This window comes from Saccoglossus kowalevskii, chromosome 7, assembly GCF_978046115.1.
Source record: "Saccoglossus kowalevskii chromosome 7, keSacKowa6.1, whole genome shotgun sequence".
NCBI classification, from domain to species: domain Eukaryota; kingdom Metazoa; phylum Hemichordata; class Enteropneusta; family Harrimaniidae; genus Saccoglossus; species Saccoglossus kowalevskii.
Window position 1 is genome coordinate 21,310,838 of NC_140647.1, and position 17,037 is coordinate 21,327,874.

The 17,037-nt window shown below is 32.4% G+C and overlaps 1 protein-coding gene across 1 annotated transcript; it reads left to right on the plus strand.

The window, feature by feature from the left end:
- The first annotated feature begins 2,379 nt into the window (after positions 1–2,379).
- Positions 2,380–16,343, plus strand: LOC102808028 (late secretory pathway protein AVL9 homolog). Its single transcript, XM_006822063.3, has 14 exons — positions 2,380–2,574; positions 3,952–4,072; positions 4,258–4,343; positions 5,027–5,098; positions 6,352–6,441; positions 6,842–6,952; positions 7,656–7,764; positions 8,582–9,258; positions 9,596–9,739; positions 12,258–12,399; positions 12,754–12,834; positions 13,109–13,226; positions 13,375–13,428; positions 13,699–16,343. Exons 1-14 carry the CDS (start codon positions 2,497–2,499, stop codon positions 13,883–13,885), a joined length of 2,070 nt encoding a protein of 689 aa, XP_006822126.2. The 5' UTR covers positions 2,380–2,496; the 3' UTR covers positions 13,886–16,343.
- The last annotated feature ends 694 nt before the right edge of the window (positions 16,344–17,037 follow it).

The window sequence follows — 17,037 nt, forward strand, 5'->3', positions numbered from 1 at the left end:
CCACAGTGAGTCGCGGGTTCGGCTAAGTCGGCTCCCAAAATTTCTATTGTGTTTTGTCGAAAATTTTGAAGTTAAGGAAATAATGTTTCGTCATATTGTATATTTAATTGGCCGCTATAGGGCTGGAGAAGACAACTTAACACCTACTGGCCGTCAATTACTGAGATTCAATGGGTGACGGCGACCTGACTCGAGATGTAGACGAGGGTATCAAGTCACGACTTTACGTCCTTTCGGCTGCCCCCCCTTTGATTGTAACTCGCTACAATGATTTTTTGAATCCATGTGGACATGGATGCTGTGATGTTGTTCAATAAAGAAAACATACTATAAATAATGTGTACATGTGCTTTTTATACATTTACATTGCATAAACCTCCCTTTCAAAATACTTCTCTGTAAGTCACCACCCCCGATAAGTCACGTTTTTTGCTTGGATCCCGACACCCACCACTTAGCAAAGAACCGCTTTACTTTATTAAAAACTCATAACATGACAAAATACACTTATAAATGAATGTAGGTGTACAAAATGTATCCCACCTGGCACAAGATGGCCAACTTGCAATGTTGTTTTTTCTGTTTAGGAGTGCCTGGATGTAACGAACAAAGTTTAATATATGTTAATATATTCATAGCAAACCATATTTAGACAAGCTTTTTATCAATTAGACATGACCCTCAAATGGAAGTATAGCTGTTGTTCTTATCTGATGGCAATTAATTATTGTTTTTTTTTCAATTCAGTTTTGATTCCTGTATTTTAATTTCTCAACTAGTTCTAAAATCACATGGTAATGTTCTGAGTAAGACAGCATAAAACTCATCCCCCTGTAAACTAGTATGACATTTAGTCTTTTTTTAATGTAGTGTTCTGACAAATCAAATAATTCATGAGATTCACATCTTTTTTAACCCCCTTTCATCCAAGATTATAAGCTTTTCTTCTTAAACACTATGTGCCAAATGAGTTCGTTGCTTTTCTCTTGATTAATTTTACATCGTGTAGGCTGAAGTGAGTTTCATGTAGTTTCAGATAACAAATTTAAAAGTTTTTTTAATCAGTATACAAGTACTTGATCTGCCATTGCCACATAATGTTGATTGACTTGAGGTCACTATATGTCCAAACTCCAAGGCCGGTTTCTCCATCTCAGTGGTCAATATTCAATATGCGTAAGTACTGCTGCATAACACACATAACTATGATGTTAGTTTCTGAAATGCATAACGTTACATTGTCAAGACGCTTATAGTCTTTTTCCAGACGAGAACCTCTTCCATATTTTGAATATCCAGTTGATTATTAACTACATGTGCTTGTACTTATAATTGATACAGTTTTGTATCAACAGCAAACACATTGCTTTGATGTACCAGACACCACTTTTGGCAAATCATTGACATAGACAAGAAATAACAATTGGAGACAATTAATATCTCAATTACGCTTAAATGCCCGACACCCATGTTTACTTGGCTCCCTGTGGTATATAATAGGTCTTTAGTTTTATGCAGTTTTAGCCGAGTTTTGACTAAGGGTAAACAAATAGCTGAACATTAGTACAGCAAGTCCATAGTAGATTATTAGAAGTATTATTGGGGAAGTGATATTGATCATGAAGGAAGATACAGCACTGAGGTAATATTATAATAATATTTTATACAAATTATTAGACTTTACAAGACTGATGGGTAAAATAAATAAAAAATTACGATAATTGTTATTGGGTTTTAGCAGCGGTAATAGGCGTGTCCAATTATGGAGTCACGACGGATTGCATTATTATTGTAATGAGCAGGAGCAGCCCCGTCCACCCACGCGGATTTTCCTCCACATGGATAATAAACCAGAGAGATAGAAATGGGGTAGCCTACACCACAGTCCCTCGACAAGAGAGGGACTGTGACTACACATAACATGTTCATCTTATCTATTGGTATTTATTGCCCGTCGTTATTGAACAGATTTTTATACAATAATATTCTACGTTAGAAATGATGACAGCGTTCTAACGATGTAATTCTGTCACAATCAACTGTACATATATATATATATATATATATATATATATATATATATATATATATATATATATATATATATATATATATATATATATATATATATATCAGACGAGCCACATTTTCTCACTTTAAACTATTTAAAAATCGTATATTTACCTCTAATCGCAGGCACTCTCAATCTCTTCCCGCTGTGAGAATCGAAACAAATTTGAACCATGACCTCTCTTTACTTCTAACAGGTACTAAATATAACGGCCTGATTGATTGGTCACTTTATTGACCCAAATGAAATTTATCCAATGAAAACAAATGTCACATCTTCTAGCTTACGTCCATTAGTACGCATGCGTAAAGGCAACACCTGCAAAAAAATAACATTTCCAGAGTCAGGAAGAGCGTTGAGAAACCAAATACGACGTAATTCTTGTAAAAGTGTGAAAGGCGTGGCTGATGACGGGTGTATGAAGGATGGCGGAAAAGTGTGATCGGATAGACCCCGTCCTTCATGTTGTCGTAGTTGGATTTCATCACAAAAAAGGATGCCAGGTATTAATGTTATCGGGTTTTTTTTTCTTGATTGATCATTCGATTTCTGCCCTGTGTAGTGGAATGCTTTGAGTATTAAAAGTAAATTTGACCGGGGATTTGAACAATACTTGTTGCTTAGCTGAATGCATTTAGGTTGAAATCATTAGTTTAGTTCACTACGCCCACACACGCTAGCTTTGTTTTTTGTGTTTACAAACAGACGTAATCACTTATTGCAGGTCATGGGGGTCAAAATAATAGTACCGGGTAATACTGGTAGTATGAGAATTTGTAAACCATGAGCTGAAGGATTTTTTGGAAAACGACTGCATAATGTACAAACAATTGTGAATTAAACAAATTGTCATGTGACTGATGTGAATTAAATGTATCTACATAATATAATAACGAATTGTATATGGGAAAAGTAAATTCCCTGAGCCTTCTGATTTCATATGGATGATTATATGAGTATAATAGCTTTATAATACAAATAGTCATGTAATTAAACTATAATACGAATTTTGTTTGGTCAATAATGTTTTAACTATAATCGTGTTTCTTTGATTTAATATGAAAATATTAGACGAGTGTGAAGATAGCATACACTTTGATTCACGTTCGATTTGCGTATGATTCATGATCGATTAATACTCCTATTGAAATACCTAAAATTCACGCAAATGTTGATACACTGTAGCCTCTTTATAACGAACTCTTTGGAGGACATACAATTAGTTTGTTATATTGAAATGTTCACTATAATGAAGCACATAATACATTGGGTTTGTTGTGAGCGGGAGACACGCTATGTCTTCATTATATCAGGAAATTCATTATAAAGGTGTTCATTATATTGAGGTTACAGTTTATATAGAAATTTCAGGTAATTTAACAATATTTTTGTCTGGAAAAATAGAGATCAATTTAAGTTTTAGTATTTTCTGTGGAAATCGTACGTGAATCGAACGCGAATCATACGCGAATCAAACCTTACTCTCTCTTCACACTCGTAAATATTAGTACGTTTGAGAATTTAAAACTGTTGTGTTGCATTTTAGTGTAGTTCCTCATAAAGTGTTGTATTTATCACACGATGTTGAAATTTCATTTAAATAAACATAGTATTTTTGTTCATGTTTTATTCTGTATAAATCGTATAGAACATATATGGAACACAACGCAGTCCATTAATCAGGCCCTGTTATTTATTTGATACTGTAACACTGGTATATATGTCATGACCTCGCTGATTTTTTGTCTTTCTTACATGTAGACATATATTTAGCATCACATACAAGCTGTTTATAATCCAAATTTCTTTGCAAAACTTATGTTCTTGACCACCCATTTGTCTTTCTCCATATTAGTTTTAATATTCTTTTTTTTTTTCAGGTTGACTATTCGTATCCGCCTCTTATAGAAGGCTGTAATACAGACAGTCAACAAGTGCCTGAGGAGTGGAAATACTTGCCATTCTTAGCATTACCTGATGGAGCACATCATTTTACTGAAGGTGAATATAATTTTTTTTTTAATTTACAGACATCGTAATCTGATAGAAATTTTAAGTCCTGAAAATGTGGTGAGTGATTGAGGTGACCGATATGAATTATTATATATTTAAAATGCCATATTCATTTTAATTATGGCTAGGGAACATAGAATCATTTGTAAATAAATGTTTTGTTTATTTTACAGATACTGTCTATTTTCATTTACCAGATAAACAAAATAAAAATGTCACAGTATATGGGGTGTCATATTTCAGACAGATTGAATCTAAGGTTTGTATATCAGTATATTAAAATTAATAAATCATTAAAATTCCTGAGAAATATATCTTGTAATAAACATAATGTAATGATTACAAACTTGCCCATTGGGAATTTTATTTATTAAAAAATAACAAATGAAAATTGAGAATGGATTTAAACTTCACTGCTTGTTGTGCATATGGTGGAGATACCCTTTTGGTTAATTAGATATCCAAGTTTTAAAAACATTTTGAGTCAGTATAGCAACCATCAGAAAAAAGTAAGCAGTGGTGTCAAAAACAAGGAAAGACATTTTCTCCTTATACTTTTCCCTTCATATATGATAATACGGGCTGGGTGAAACGTACAAGCAATGTAAATTTGCCTAATTATTAGTTTTTGTTTATGTAATGGGGTATATATTTATTCGTGTGAGAACCATGTCATTCATGTCATTGCCATTTTTGACAAAATAAACTTGAATAATTCAAAAATTCTGTTCACAAGTTATAGCTATGTTCAGTACTGAAGAAAAAAATTGTGAAATGATGTACCAAAATTGTAACAAGAACAAATTATGGTACAAAATGTTCACAAAAATATTTCTTTCTTAAAATTAAAAGGCTTTTACTGTATTTTCATTAATTTAGAATCTAGATTTTTCAATAACAGTGCTTCTTGTAAACTAAATGTCTGCCATGTTTAATTCCTAGAATCTGCTAAATAGAACATCTGATGTCACCCGGGGAACTGTTCTTAAGAGTGTGTGTATTCTTAGTAAGTTAGTAAGTATGCAATTAATTTTTATATAAAGTATTTTTTTGATCTATAATATTTTTGGCATTGATAATTCATCTTATACAATTATAAAATTCACAATGACTGAAAAGGCTATGAAAAAAATCTAAAAATATAGTTACTGTTGAATTACAAATTCAAAGTTGGTGAACATTTAAATATTTCAAATCAAGATTTAAGTTTTCTATTTATCTTGTCATGTATGTAAATTGTAAATGTCACTGAGGTTAAAGGTTAGGATGATGTCACTGATAAACTAGGAAAAGACTAAAGCTTCGCTACTGTAAAATCTTGTCACCTAAACATATTAGTCATGTTTATATGTAACAAGTGTTCATAACTACCGGTATTTATGATTTTTGCTGAAGTCAGTGAAAATAGTTTGATATTTTACTCATAAAAAACAGCCAAAATAACTTCCCAGTAAAAATTAATTCAAGTAAAAATAAATAAAATTTAAAATCAATGATTTTTCATACCCAAATTTGGGCTGAAAAATGTTACTCCTACTGCAGTATTCCTACTGTGTGTTTCATTACTCAGGCTACTAAAAGAAACATTTGACGAGAATATTAAATGGGTCATTTGAATATTTAAGATAAGATCATGTACTAATAAGGTCATGTACTCTTGGGTTAACGTATGAAAAAAGAAAATGGGAAAATAATAGTGAAGATGACATAATTTGTCCATGTTGTGAAAAAGACGAAGAAACTCTTGAACATTTTATTTTGCAATGTCCAAACTTTAAAATAAAAAGGGACAACTTAATGTGTGAAATAAAAGAAATGTTATTGAAGATGAAAGAAACAAATTTATCTGATAACTTCCAGCAACTGAATAACGAAGAGTTATTATGCTTCCTTCTGGGAGATACCACTCAAGGTTATAACAAAGAAATATGTTACACCATAGACAAACTTATGAAAGAATTTTTAGTTGATGCCATGGACTTTAGAACATTTTTACACTCATAAGTAGATTGTGATGTTATTTTTATTGTACTAATATTAATGTTGTTATATGATATTTTTCTTGATCTATAACAGTATTTCTTGTACTTATTTTAAGAAATGTATCTTTAATTTTGCAGCTCCTGTAAAAGTGAGCCCCTGCTTTAAAAGGGTAGCAACAAATAAATAAATAAATAAATAATATTTGCACCATTTCTTGTAATTATATCTCAGCATTGTAGATTTAACAACTAATATTATTTTATTTGGGATTATTTATTTCTCAGCCTCTGTATGGTTTATTTCAAGCCAAACTTCAGTTGATTACATATGCATACTTCAAAGAAAGAGATTTTTCAAAGACAGGAATTCTCAAGGTTGGTAGTTTATATACTTGTATGATAGATCTGGCTATTGATTGACCCATGTGATGGACAGCATACTGTCTTGAGTGCATACTTTTCAGTATCTTTGTAATAACCTTATTATGATATATCTTCCCAACTTAACCACTTGGTGTGTATGAAGCCAAAAACTGAGCAAGATGGTTAAAATAAATTAGTGGGACTTTCTTGCTGTGAACTTTGTTTTCAAAACATATATCATGCATAATTATTCCATATTTGGAATTTGCATTTCCTAATAAGGTAGGATGGCAGTACTTCCTCACACTTACACTCCACACTTACATATCATGCTGCTGTAGCAGTGATACAATGATTTGTCCACCTATATAAATCATCAATGTTTCATTTGTTGTTTTTTTCTACTGTACAGGAACTTTTTGAGAATCTGAATCTGTCAATATCTAGCAGTTTGACCAACGAGCCAAGTCAGATATATCTGGGACTGTCAGTCAGGGATCTAATCATGCATTTCAAACATAAGGTAATCTCACCACGTTTGTTTTTCATAAAAACAGAGCAGCATTTGTGCAACAGAAGATGATTTCCACAAGATTCATAGATTAACAATAAAACTTGATTTATATGATAGAAAAATGTGAAAAACAAAATACTAAATACAATATACATGTATATACTGTATTTGCTTTAATATTAAAAGTAAACCACCGATAGAAATGCATATAAACCTAAAATTACACATGTTGTATCCTGAATCATTTTAAATATGACTAATTTTCTCTGTAGAAACACGCCAGTTATGTATAAAGCACATGTGGTTCTAATAGAGCAAATATGTTATACTGAATAAAAATAAATTCAAACACAACCAACGAATGAGAAAAACATTGTATTACAGCTGTATTTATATATGTACCATACGCAGATGTTCAAAAGACGTATGGTCAGGGCTCAGCAATGTTTTCTGGTGAATGTAATTTTCGTCAGAGTAAAAAAGGCCAAGATAAAATCAGGATTTGAATCTGAAATATACACCAGTATTTGCTCTATTAGAAGCACATGTGGTCACAGTGTGTCTATGTCTATGGTCAATTTTTAATATTTCGTTATACAATTTAGTAGTTTATGTGTGGTTCTATTGGAGATGTACTTCTACTCTGGTAGTATCTGCAGCGATCTATTGGTTCAATACTGATTGTATGTTGATGTGGTTGCTTTATTTACAGATATTGGTCCTATTCAAATTGTTATTGCTTGAAAGAAGAGTTCTTATATTTGGGTCACCAGTCAAGAATCTCTGTAGTATCATTCTATCAATGGTGTCTCTGTTTCCAGGTGAGTGTAGTGATGACAAAATAATATCAAAGTATACATATAGGCAGTATGGCAAATTGTATAGATTTGTAATAGATGTAACAGAGGTTGATGTGATCCTGTATTGTCAGAGAGCATGCTTCGTGTTATTAACATGATAACGTTATTATACATCTGTTTTCAATGATAATTGAAAAAAATGTTGTGTTCAGTGACTGGATTTCTTTTCCCGCGATGTGCTACGTGTTATTGCATGTTTATAGTAAACACAAGGAAGTATTCAAATGCGACGTCAGTATTCTTAAACGTATCAATATTGATATAGTTGGTGCCCCAAATATAGACAATTTTGAATGTTGGAATAAGCTTTTTTGAAATGGTGAATTCTATTGTATTTGATATCTACAACTGTACAAGTACAAAACCATGAGACGCTGTGATACATAAGGACCTAAAAGTGGAGTATCAATTGGAAAGGAATTGAATGAAATAGAAACTGATGATAATGCAAACAAAAACAAAGAGTTGCTCCTTGTCCTAAAATTGGCAATTTAACATCCTGCCATTTTGTTTTATGCCAATTGTCATATACTGCACCCTCTCTGATTGTGTGCATGTTTTACAGGCATATCCATCCAAAAGGTCAAATATGCAATCTCTATGTAGAATCATGCTCATTGTCGTAGGGTGGTATGTTTACATCAAGCTTGGGAAACAGAGCAATTAGAACAATGATATATTCTAGGCTAGTGAAAGGATGCATGATACAAAAGGTTGTTCTGCCTTGTATTTGGGATACCAGATTAACTGATTGCCAACTCGTTCTATTGTACTGTAGGTATGATTGAATCTGGTCTTTCAGAGTCTGTCAGTTATGGACATGGACGCAAGTTATCGACAAACCTGAAGCTACAAGACTTTGGAATCAACACTGAAGAGTACCTTGATGTTCAGTTTTCACATTTACCAAATTATTCGCATAAACCTAATAAAGTATCTCCTAATAATCAGGAAAAGGAGGTTCTCATTGAAACATCATCAAACGAAAAAATAACAGCAGTGAATAATGATTTAGCAAGTTCTGCCAAACCAGCAGATAACCAGAGTAGAGTTGATAAAGAAATGCAGTCGCCACTTACAATGCAACTAAATGAAAATCATTTTGCATTGCACAGCGAAACAAAGACTGGGGTTCAAAATAACCTTATTGAAAGTAACCCTGTTAATAACAAGATTCATTCAAAATATGACAATGTACAGTCTTTGCCAAATGAGAAAATAGACAAATTTACTCACAATATAAAAGTGAACGAGCAAGAGAGGACAGAGGAGGATGACTTACTTGATTTGATTGATCAGGAACTCGCAGACGGGAATGATAGTAAAACAAATGAGCAGGTCTTACAAGTGATGGATGATACAGACGAGGAGGAAGATTTTACAATCATACATAGTCCCAGTATGCCGCTCTTTAAAACGGATGACTGTGGCTTTCCTCTTGCTTTATTTACCAAGGTCAGATTTCATATATTGTACTTTCCCAAGTATAACATTATTTATAACTTTACAGATCTGAGTTTTGTAGTCTTCGTAAGTGTTTAATAAGCATTTGACGAACTGGAGGCACGAACAAACAAATGTTTATTGCCAGAACCTGCATTGGTTATATGCAGTTAAACGTTTCTACATACTGTACTACCAAATTAACAACTTTCAGTTGTAAAATCTCAAGAGTCCATACTTTTTTCTCTCGTTTTTTGAAAACAGTTAAATGACAAAAAATTTAATGACAGTCTATGATTATATTTCGCTATGTGAAAACTTTTGTTTTGTTTGTTTTTTGATTTCACAGGGTTCAGTTTGTTATCCGTACATTGCATTGCAACAACATGAAGTCCTACAAGACATTAATGTGCGTAGTTTTCTGATTGGTGCTACAAATTGTCTATTCAAGCAGAAAAAGCATTTACTGGATGTTGTGATCGATATTATAACAGTGAGTCTACATAATCTACCGGTATCATGATATGTGTTTACTGCCCTCAGTGGCCATAATGTTTGTTTTATGCTCTATTTGTTTTTATCACAAGTTTGTTGGCTTTCACATCATTTGTTATCCATCACTGTTTGTCATTCTTCTGTGTTTGTCGCCTTTTGTGTTCATTTTTACCTTGCCCGTACCATTAAAGATGGAAGGGAAAGGTATATTAAGGGAAAAATTTTGTCCGGTGTTGTCGTTGTTGTTGTCGTCGTCGTCGTTAATAATTGTTATTGTGTGCATAATAACTTTACTAATTCTATTCCAAACTTCATCAAACTTGGTCACCTTATTCATCAGTATAAAGTCTTCCCTGAGTTTGAACAACAGATGTCCTGTATGAAAATATCATGCAAAAATTGAGAAAATCTGATAAAATATTTTGACTGTTTCTACTTGACTGATCACTGGTGATACACATCAAAGGTCACTGATCTCAGTGGAAATATGCATTGTTGTATGTGTTCAATGAAGCAAATGATTTATCTTGTAATAATATCCTTGGTAATGTATCTCAGAATCCCATACTGGGTTTCAAAACCAACTCATGGAGAGATTGCACAGTCTGATACACATTTGCAAACCTACCAATAAATTCTTTACAGAAAACAAGATGTCAGAAAATCAATATAAGCAAAACATTTCATCCACATTTTAAAAAGAAAATTGTTCTAAAATATATGTATTCTGTATTTGACAAACAGTTCATTCGACAAATGAAAACTCACGGGAATATGTTTCAGCTATTAGAACAGAATGATAGAGTTTTTATAATACTGGTTTAAAAACGCACTTCAAAGATTGCAGTGTTTGAAGATGTAGATTCTCAGGAGGCAACAGTACTGTTGACTTCTCCCTCCACTGGACACCAACTAACTATTTAAGTTGATTTGCATACAAAGCAGAGCTTGCAACATGATAGCTATTCATAAAGGGTGTTTTTTTTTACTTTTCATATAATACAGTAGTCACACAGTGAGGCAGTTCATATTTGTCTCAGTGAATCATTAATTTTTGACAGACACCTGTACAAAATACTTGGACAAAAGCCAGCTAAGATTTTTTGTTATCTTGCATGTTTTATGAATCTATTCACGTCTAAATGCAGCATGAGGCATTTGTTTTTATACTAAAATATCTGAATTACTTTGAATAAAGCTGGAAATTATGTCCCTTAAAATAATTAAACAAATAAGGCACCAATGTTTTTGTAAGATATTTACATCTTTTAAGGACATTCGATAGACTGATTCCCCACTGTTGGTTCAACCCCAAAACTTGTTTGTATTCAAAATTAATTATGACAATGCATATTTATATTGAAACAAACTATGATAAAGGGAATTATATTATATAACAAAGGGCGAGGTCACCAGAGTTCAACTATGTTGTTCTTTATTCATGTTGTCATTGTTCTTATGTTTCCATTTCCCGATTGTAAATTGCAAAACAGGTACTGTGGAATACTGTATTTTCGCTGGAAATATTCTCGCTGAAAAGGCTTTTTGGGCGTTTTTGTATGGAATTTATTTTCACTGATTTTTGATGAGTTTAATGTGAAATATAGGGAAAAAAGTATATTTGCTGGATTTTATTTTCACGGTATCATCCCTTCAGCCAAAATAGCGAAATTTAATTCCAAGCGAAAATAAAGTATTCTACAGTATATGTTTAAATTTTGTGCAATTCATTATACTGTAAATGCATTCATTTGCACTCATATTTAATTTCACTGTTTTGATATTTTTAGGCATATTTATTTGGTTTTAAAGTCACTGATTTATCTACAAAACAATAAGATCTAAAGTGATTACACATGTTCATATGGATTTATTTAACAGCTTTCACACATCAGTGAAAGTTTTGAAATTAAAACCCAGCAGACTTCTTCTTGAAAACTACTAGCTCAATTGCTTTGATAATTTGTATGTGGGTGCCTTGGGTGGACCTTTGTCAGATTTGTTCATCTTGGGACAATATCTTCAATTCTCAATTTTTTGCGATTATTTCTGTCATTTTTAGTAAAACTGCTATTTTTGACTTCTTGTTGAAAACTACCAGCTCAATTACTGTGATACTTGATACGTAGGTATGTACCTTGGGTGGACAGATTTGTTCAATTCATGATATATACAATTTGTTGTCATGTCAACTCCCAACTGTATGTGGAGTCCATGGGTTCACCTCCATGGGACTTGTAACAGGAGAACAATTGTAACTGCCATCATGGTCATGATATGGAAGGAACACTAATAATCATGGACAATAGTTTGTTATCAGAAAGACAGCAGAGCTATTTTGACTGTTGCATGTGTATACAGTGCAATAACTTGCATTATAACCCCTTTATTACAATAATTGTACAGTTATAGATATAACATTTCTTGGGACTATTCCATTTACATTGATGTGGATTAATGCATAGACTTTTAGGGACGGAATCTTATAATACCCATTTTTTAATGTATTGATTTAGTTGGAAGAAAACAATAGGATTGTTATACAAGACAATGAATTGAGAAAGCAATTAAACCTTAGTACCGCTGATCTACGATTTGCTGATATCCTGGTTAGAAATGTGCTGGATGAGAAAGAGAACGTCTTTCTGGATCCAACAGGTAACAATTGTAAAAATATAACACTTACCCGGTAGTAACAATATAGCCTGTAAGTTGTAACATAGAAACTTCAATAAAAGATATATTGCCAAATATGGAATAATTGCATACTATGTCAAATAGCATCCAAAGAAATCATGAATATTCAAGTGTTGATAGTAGTAGAAAGCCAATGTAAATTTAATCTCGCGCTCCACTTTCCTTATATGGTAGTGTAACTGTTAGAATACTTATGGCTTTATCACATTATCTCTCTGGATGATAGCCAAGATAAAGTTTGAAAAAAACTGTGTCAGTAGGCAATATGTCAACAATGTATCATCATGAAATGTAACATGTATATTTTTTTGTCAGGTTGGGAAGGCGGAGAAGAATGGCTTCGACTACAGTTTAAACTTTATTTACAAGCTTTATTAGCTACTGTGCAATTCTCGGGTAAGTCATTATTGTTACATGGACCTGGTATCTACTCAGTGATTCCTACGTATAGATGTATTTCTTCAGATATACTCTAAATTCTCCACACTCACATACTCTTGCCAAGTCTGTCTTTGTGTGCTTCAGCAACCCTTGGGAACACTCTAGGTAAAAAAACTGTGTGTCCCACAAAAGTTTCATTTCACATTAACTTAGCAATGCATTCATGTGGCTGGTGTGTTTGACGAGGTATTTATCTCTTGATTATTGCTTTGTTTGTTTTTTCTTGCAGAAAACGAGGATGATAATCATGATTTTAATCATAGTTTTATAAATGCCTGGAAGACTACACACAATTACAGAGTGTGGAAGTCAATGAATCAATCTGGAATTACTGAGGAACACTGCAAGTAAGTATGGTAATACAGACACTGACCCCTTAAGGCTTGCCTTTCCCAAAGCTCAATTGAAGCCAATACTTGATTGGTATTTGTCATAATGCACACATTTAACATCTTTCATTATACATTTTTTTATTCATTCTTTCCCAACATATAGACATCCATGTCATGGTAATCTCAGTGTGGCTGATATGAAACTGAGGCTGAAAAGGTAGCTATACTATATATTTTAAGTTATCTCGCTATTATGAACATGTGTGTGTGTATATGAATTAACTTTTAATGAATACAAAATATGGAGCATATGAAGTAGATTCTGTATCATGAGACAGACTATATCATGTGACATAGACTCGGTATCATGTGACATAGACACTGTACCATGTGACATAGACACTGTACCACGTGATTCTTTCTTGTAGATTAATGTGTCGATTGGTTCATGTTAAGTACTTAAGTTTGTTCATACTGTTATTTCCAGCACTGAGCAGGGTAGGAAATTAAGCAATGCCGTTACTAAGACTGGTACTGCTGTCATGCACACTGGACGTATGGTGGGCGGGGCATTTAACACAGCAAAGTCTACTGTCTCTTCATGGTTCTCTGGTCTGATGGAGGAGAGAAAAAGCGAGACTGGCAGTGAAAGTGAGAGTGAAGAGAGCAGCTGAACAAACCAAACTGCTTATGAGCAATAAAGATGTTGTGAACTATTGTTGTAACAATATGTATTTAGAATTTTAGTGTGTGCTGGGTATTACTATTACAGCATGCATGTATGTCTGAAATAGGTTTCCGTTTCGCTACCGCAATCACTTGTATCGAGTAACTAAATGGTTTTACTGGATTTTCTTCTTTGGCAGCTCACATGTGACTATCAATGTCTAATTTCCCCCATAGATTTACACATACAGCTATGAAGTGCAATATTGACCTCTGCAGAAAAGTGAATTACTTGATTCATCCATTTTTAACCTTGTCCGTATCACTATAGATGAAGTTCAAGGTATATGACGGGAAACAGTTTTTATCCAATTTCTTACAAACTTGGATATTAACTAGTTTTGGATCGTTGCCAAATTTAATTTTAGTTTGTATATTTTCTATACATATTATTGGTTAAATTTCACTTGATGTTTTCTTTTTCTTGTGGTTACAATAACTTTCATTTGATCATCTTTCAATTTGGAAATCTTATCAATCATTTGAAATGTCAACCAAGTTCAATTTTGGTGCAAACTTTTTAAAGATCTGGGCTGAAATAAAACTAATGTTAGAAATATGTGGACATAATGAAGACATTTATACCGCTGATAATCTCAACCAGATGTTAGTGATATGCTCTCTAAGATAAGTGTAGTAAACCAATATATTGTTTTTATTTTGTACTATAATTCAAAAAAATAAAAGTACAGTTTAATTTTTCTGCCAAAACTGGCACTGTTATTTTGGGAACTTTTATACAATTCAGGTTATTCTATACAGGACAGTGAGATTATTACAGTACATGTAGCATTAATTTAGTAACAAGTTGGCTAGTATTGTTTTTGCCAAATTTTGCTTAGATATGTTGCTGTACTATTATTTTTTAGGAACTTTTATATGATACATGTTATATTATTCTATAACAGACACTCAGATTAATACAGTACATGTACATGTAGTATGATTCAAGAAACATGAATATTTATTCATTTTTTTTATGTAATTATGACTTCATTGGTCATGTTCATTTTTGGTCAGATTCGTTTACACCTAAATTGTAGATAGTATTTTCCCCACACAAAGTGTTTAGATATATTATAGCAGGACTTACCCACCTTTACCATGTGCATCGTTAGTTTGTATCCATCCATTTGTTATTTAATCCAGATTCTCAATGGGCAAGGTTGTAATAATTACGCTATGTTTTTTTCTAGATACAAAAAAAATTAATAAATAAATGTTTTATGATTAGAGCCTATAAAGATGTAGCATTGTTTTAATACAATCAAAAAGTGGCGCATATCAGACTGTTGATTTTGTAATTATTATAATAATATTTTATTGACTTTTTAAAATTAGATTTGTATTAACTGTATGATACTGAACATGGATTTAAACAAAATGTACTGGTATATCAGTAGTGTATAGAATCAGAATCAAAATGTGGCATTGTTGTCACCATGTGTATTTCTGTAATGTTAAAATTTGAATACTTCATGCCTCATGCATAATTGTGTACAGTTACTTTTATAGTTGCATATTATTATTATCTGTACAGTTTATAAATGATGTTAATTTATTTTCCTCCAACAATTTTACACTTGTTTCAGCATTGATCCAATTATTTTACACATGCCTCGACAATGATCCAGTGATTTGTCACATGTCTCGACAATGATCCAGTGATTTGTCACATGTCTCGACAATGATTCAGTGATTTGTCACATGTCTCGACAATGATTCAGTGATTTGTCACATGTCTCGACAATGATTCAGTGATTTGTCACATGTCTCGACAATGATTCAGTGATATGAGATGTGTCTCAATAATGATTCACTGATTTGAGATATGGGGAATGTCTTAATAATGATTCACTGAGTTGAGAAAGTGTCTCAGTAATGATTCACTGATTTGAGATTTGAGAAAGTGTCTCAATAATGATTCACTGATTTGAGAAAGTGTCTCAATAATGATTCACTGATTTGAGATTTGAGAAAGTGTCTCAATAATGATTCACTGATTGCAGAATTGAGAAAGTGTCTCAGTAATGATTCACTGATTTGAGATTTGAGAAAGTGTCTCAATAATGATTCACTGATTTGAGAAAGTGTCTCAATAATGATTCACTGATTTGAGATTTGAGAAAGTGTCTCAATAATGATTCACTGATTACAGATTTGAGAAAGTGTCTCAGTAATGATTCACTGATTTGAGATTTGAGAAAGTGTCTCAATAATGATTCACTGATTACAGATTTGAGAAAGTGTCTCAATAATGATCCAATAATTTGACGAACAGTGTATGAAGTGTAAACTCAAGTTACATGTAAACAGTGTATTCAGGATATGTTTTCTTTTGACGAATCTGTTTAGCAAAAGCTAAATATGTAGCCCATCTCTCAATAAATGAATAGTTATCTAAAACTACTGGTAGTGTCTGTACTGCTAAATACCCATGGGTGGAATTCACACTGTGCTTGTAGGGACCCATAAGTACCATGTCACTTACAATAGAATAAAAGGCTGTATAACATGTATGCTCTGGCTGTAGATATGTATTTCAGTCACATGGTGTGTGGATTTTGTTAATATTACATTGTGATATAATTGTCTGTGGTGTCGCTTTTTGGCAAGGTAGTTGCTGCTTGAAATATCCCTATTCTGACATAAAAGATAGTACAGATTCTTGGTTACTTGTCTTTTTGGAATCTCCTAATTCAGAAATTTAAAATTGGAAAAGTGAAATGGAATTGTAGAGTTATCATGCAATTTATTATGCACAAGTGACTGGAATATTTGTTAATGTTTATAATAAAAATATAATTAAAAACTCCCATAACATTTTGACATTATAATGGCAATTTCATTAAGGCATGCACGGCTTTTATGGGCATTTATAAAATATTTATAAAACATCTAATACCCAACAAAAACACGATATTTGCTGCATTGTGATTGATCTAGTTAATTTTGCCAATCAAAATATATAAAACATTTCTAAATTTTCGATGTAAAACAAATTCATCTCTCATGAAATTCACAGAACCATATACAGTATAAATATTATATCACAATATATACGAATCCAAAATAAATACTTTGGCAACCGACCACATCT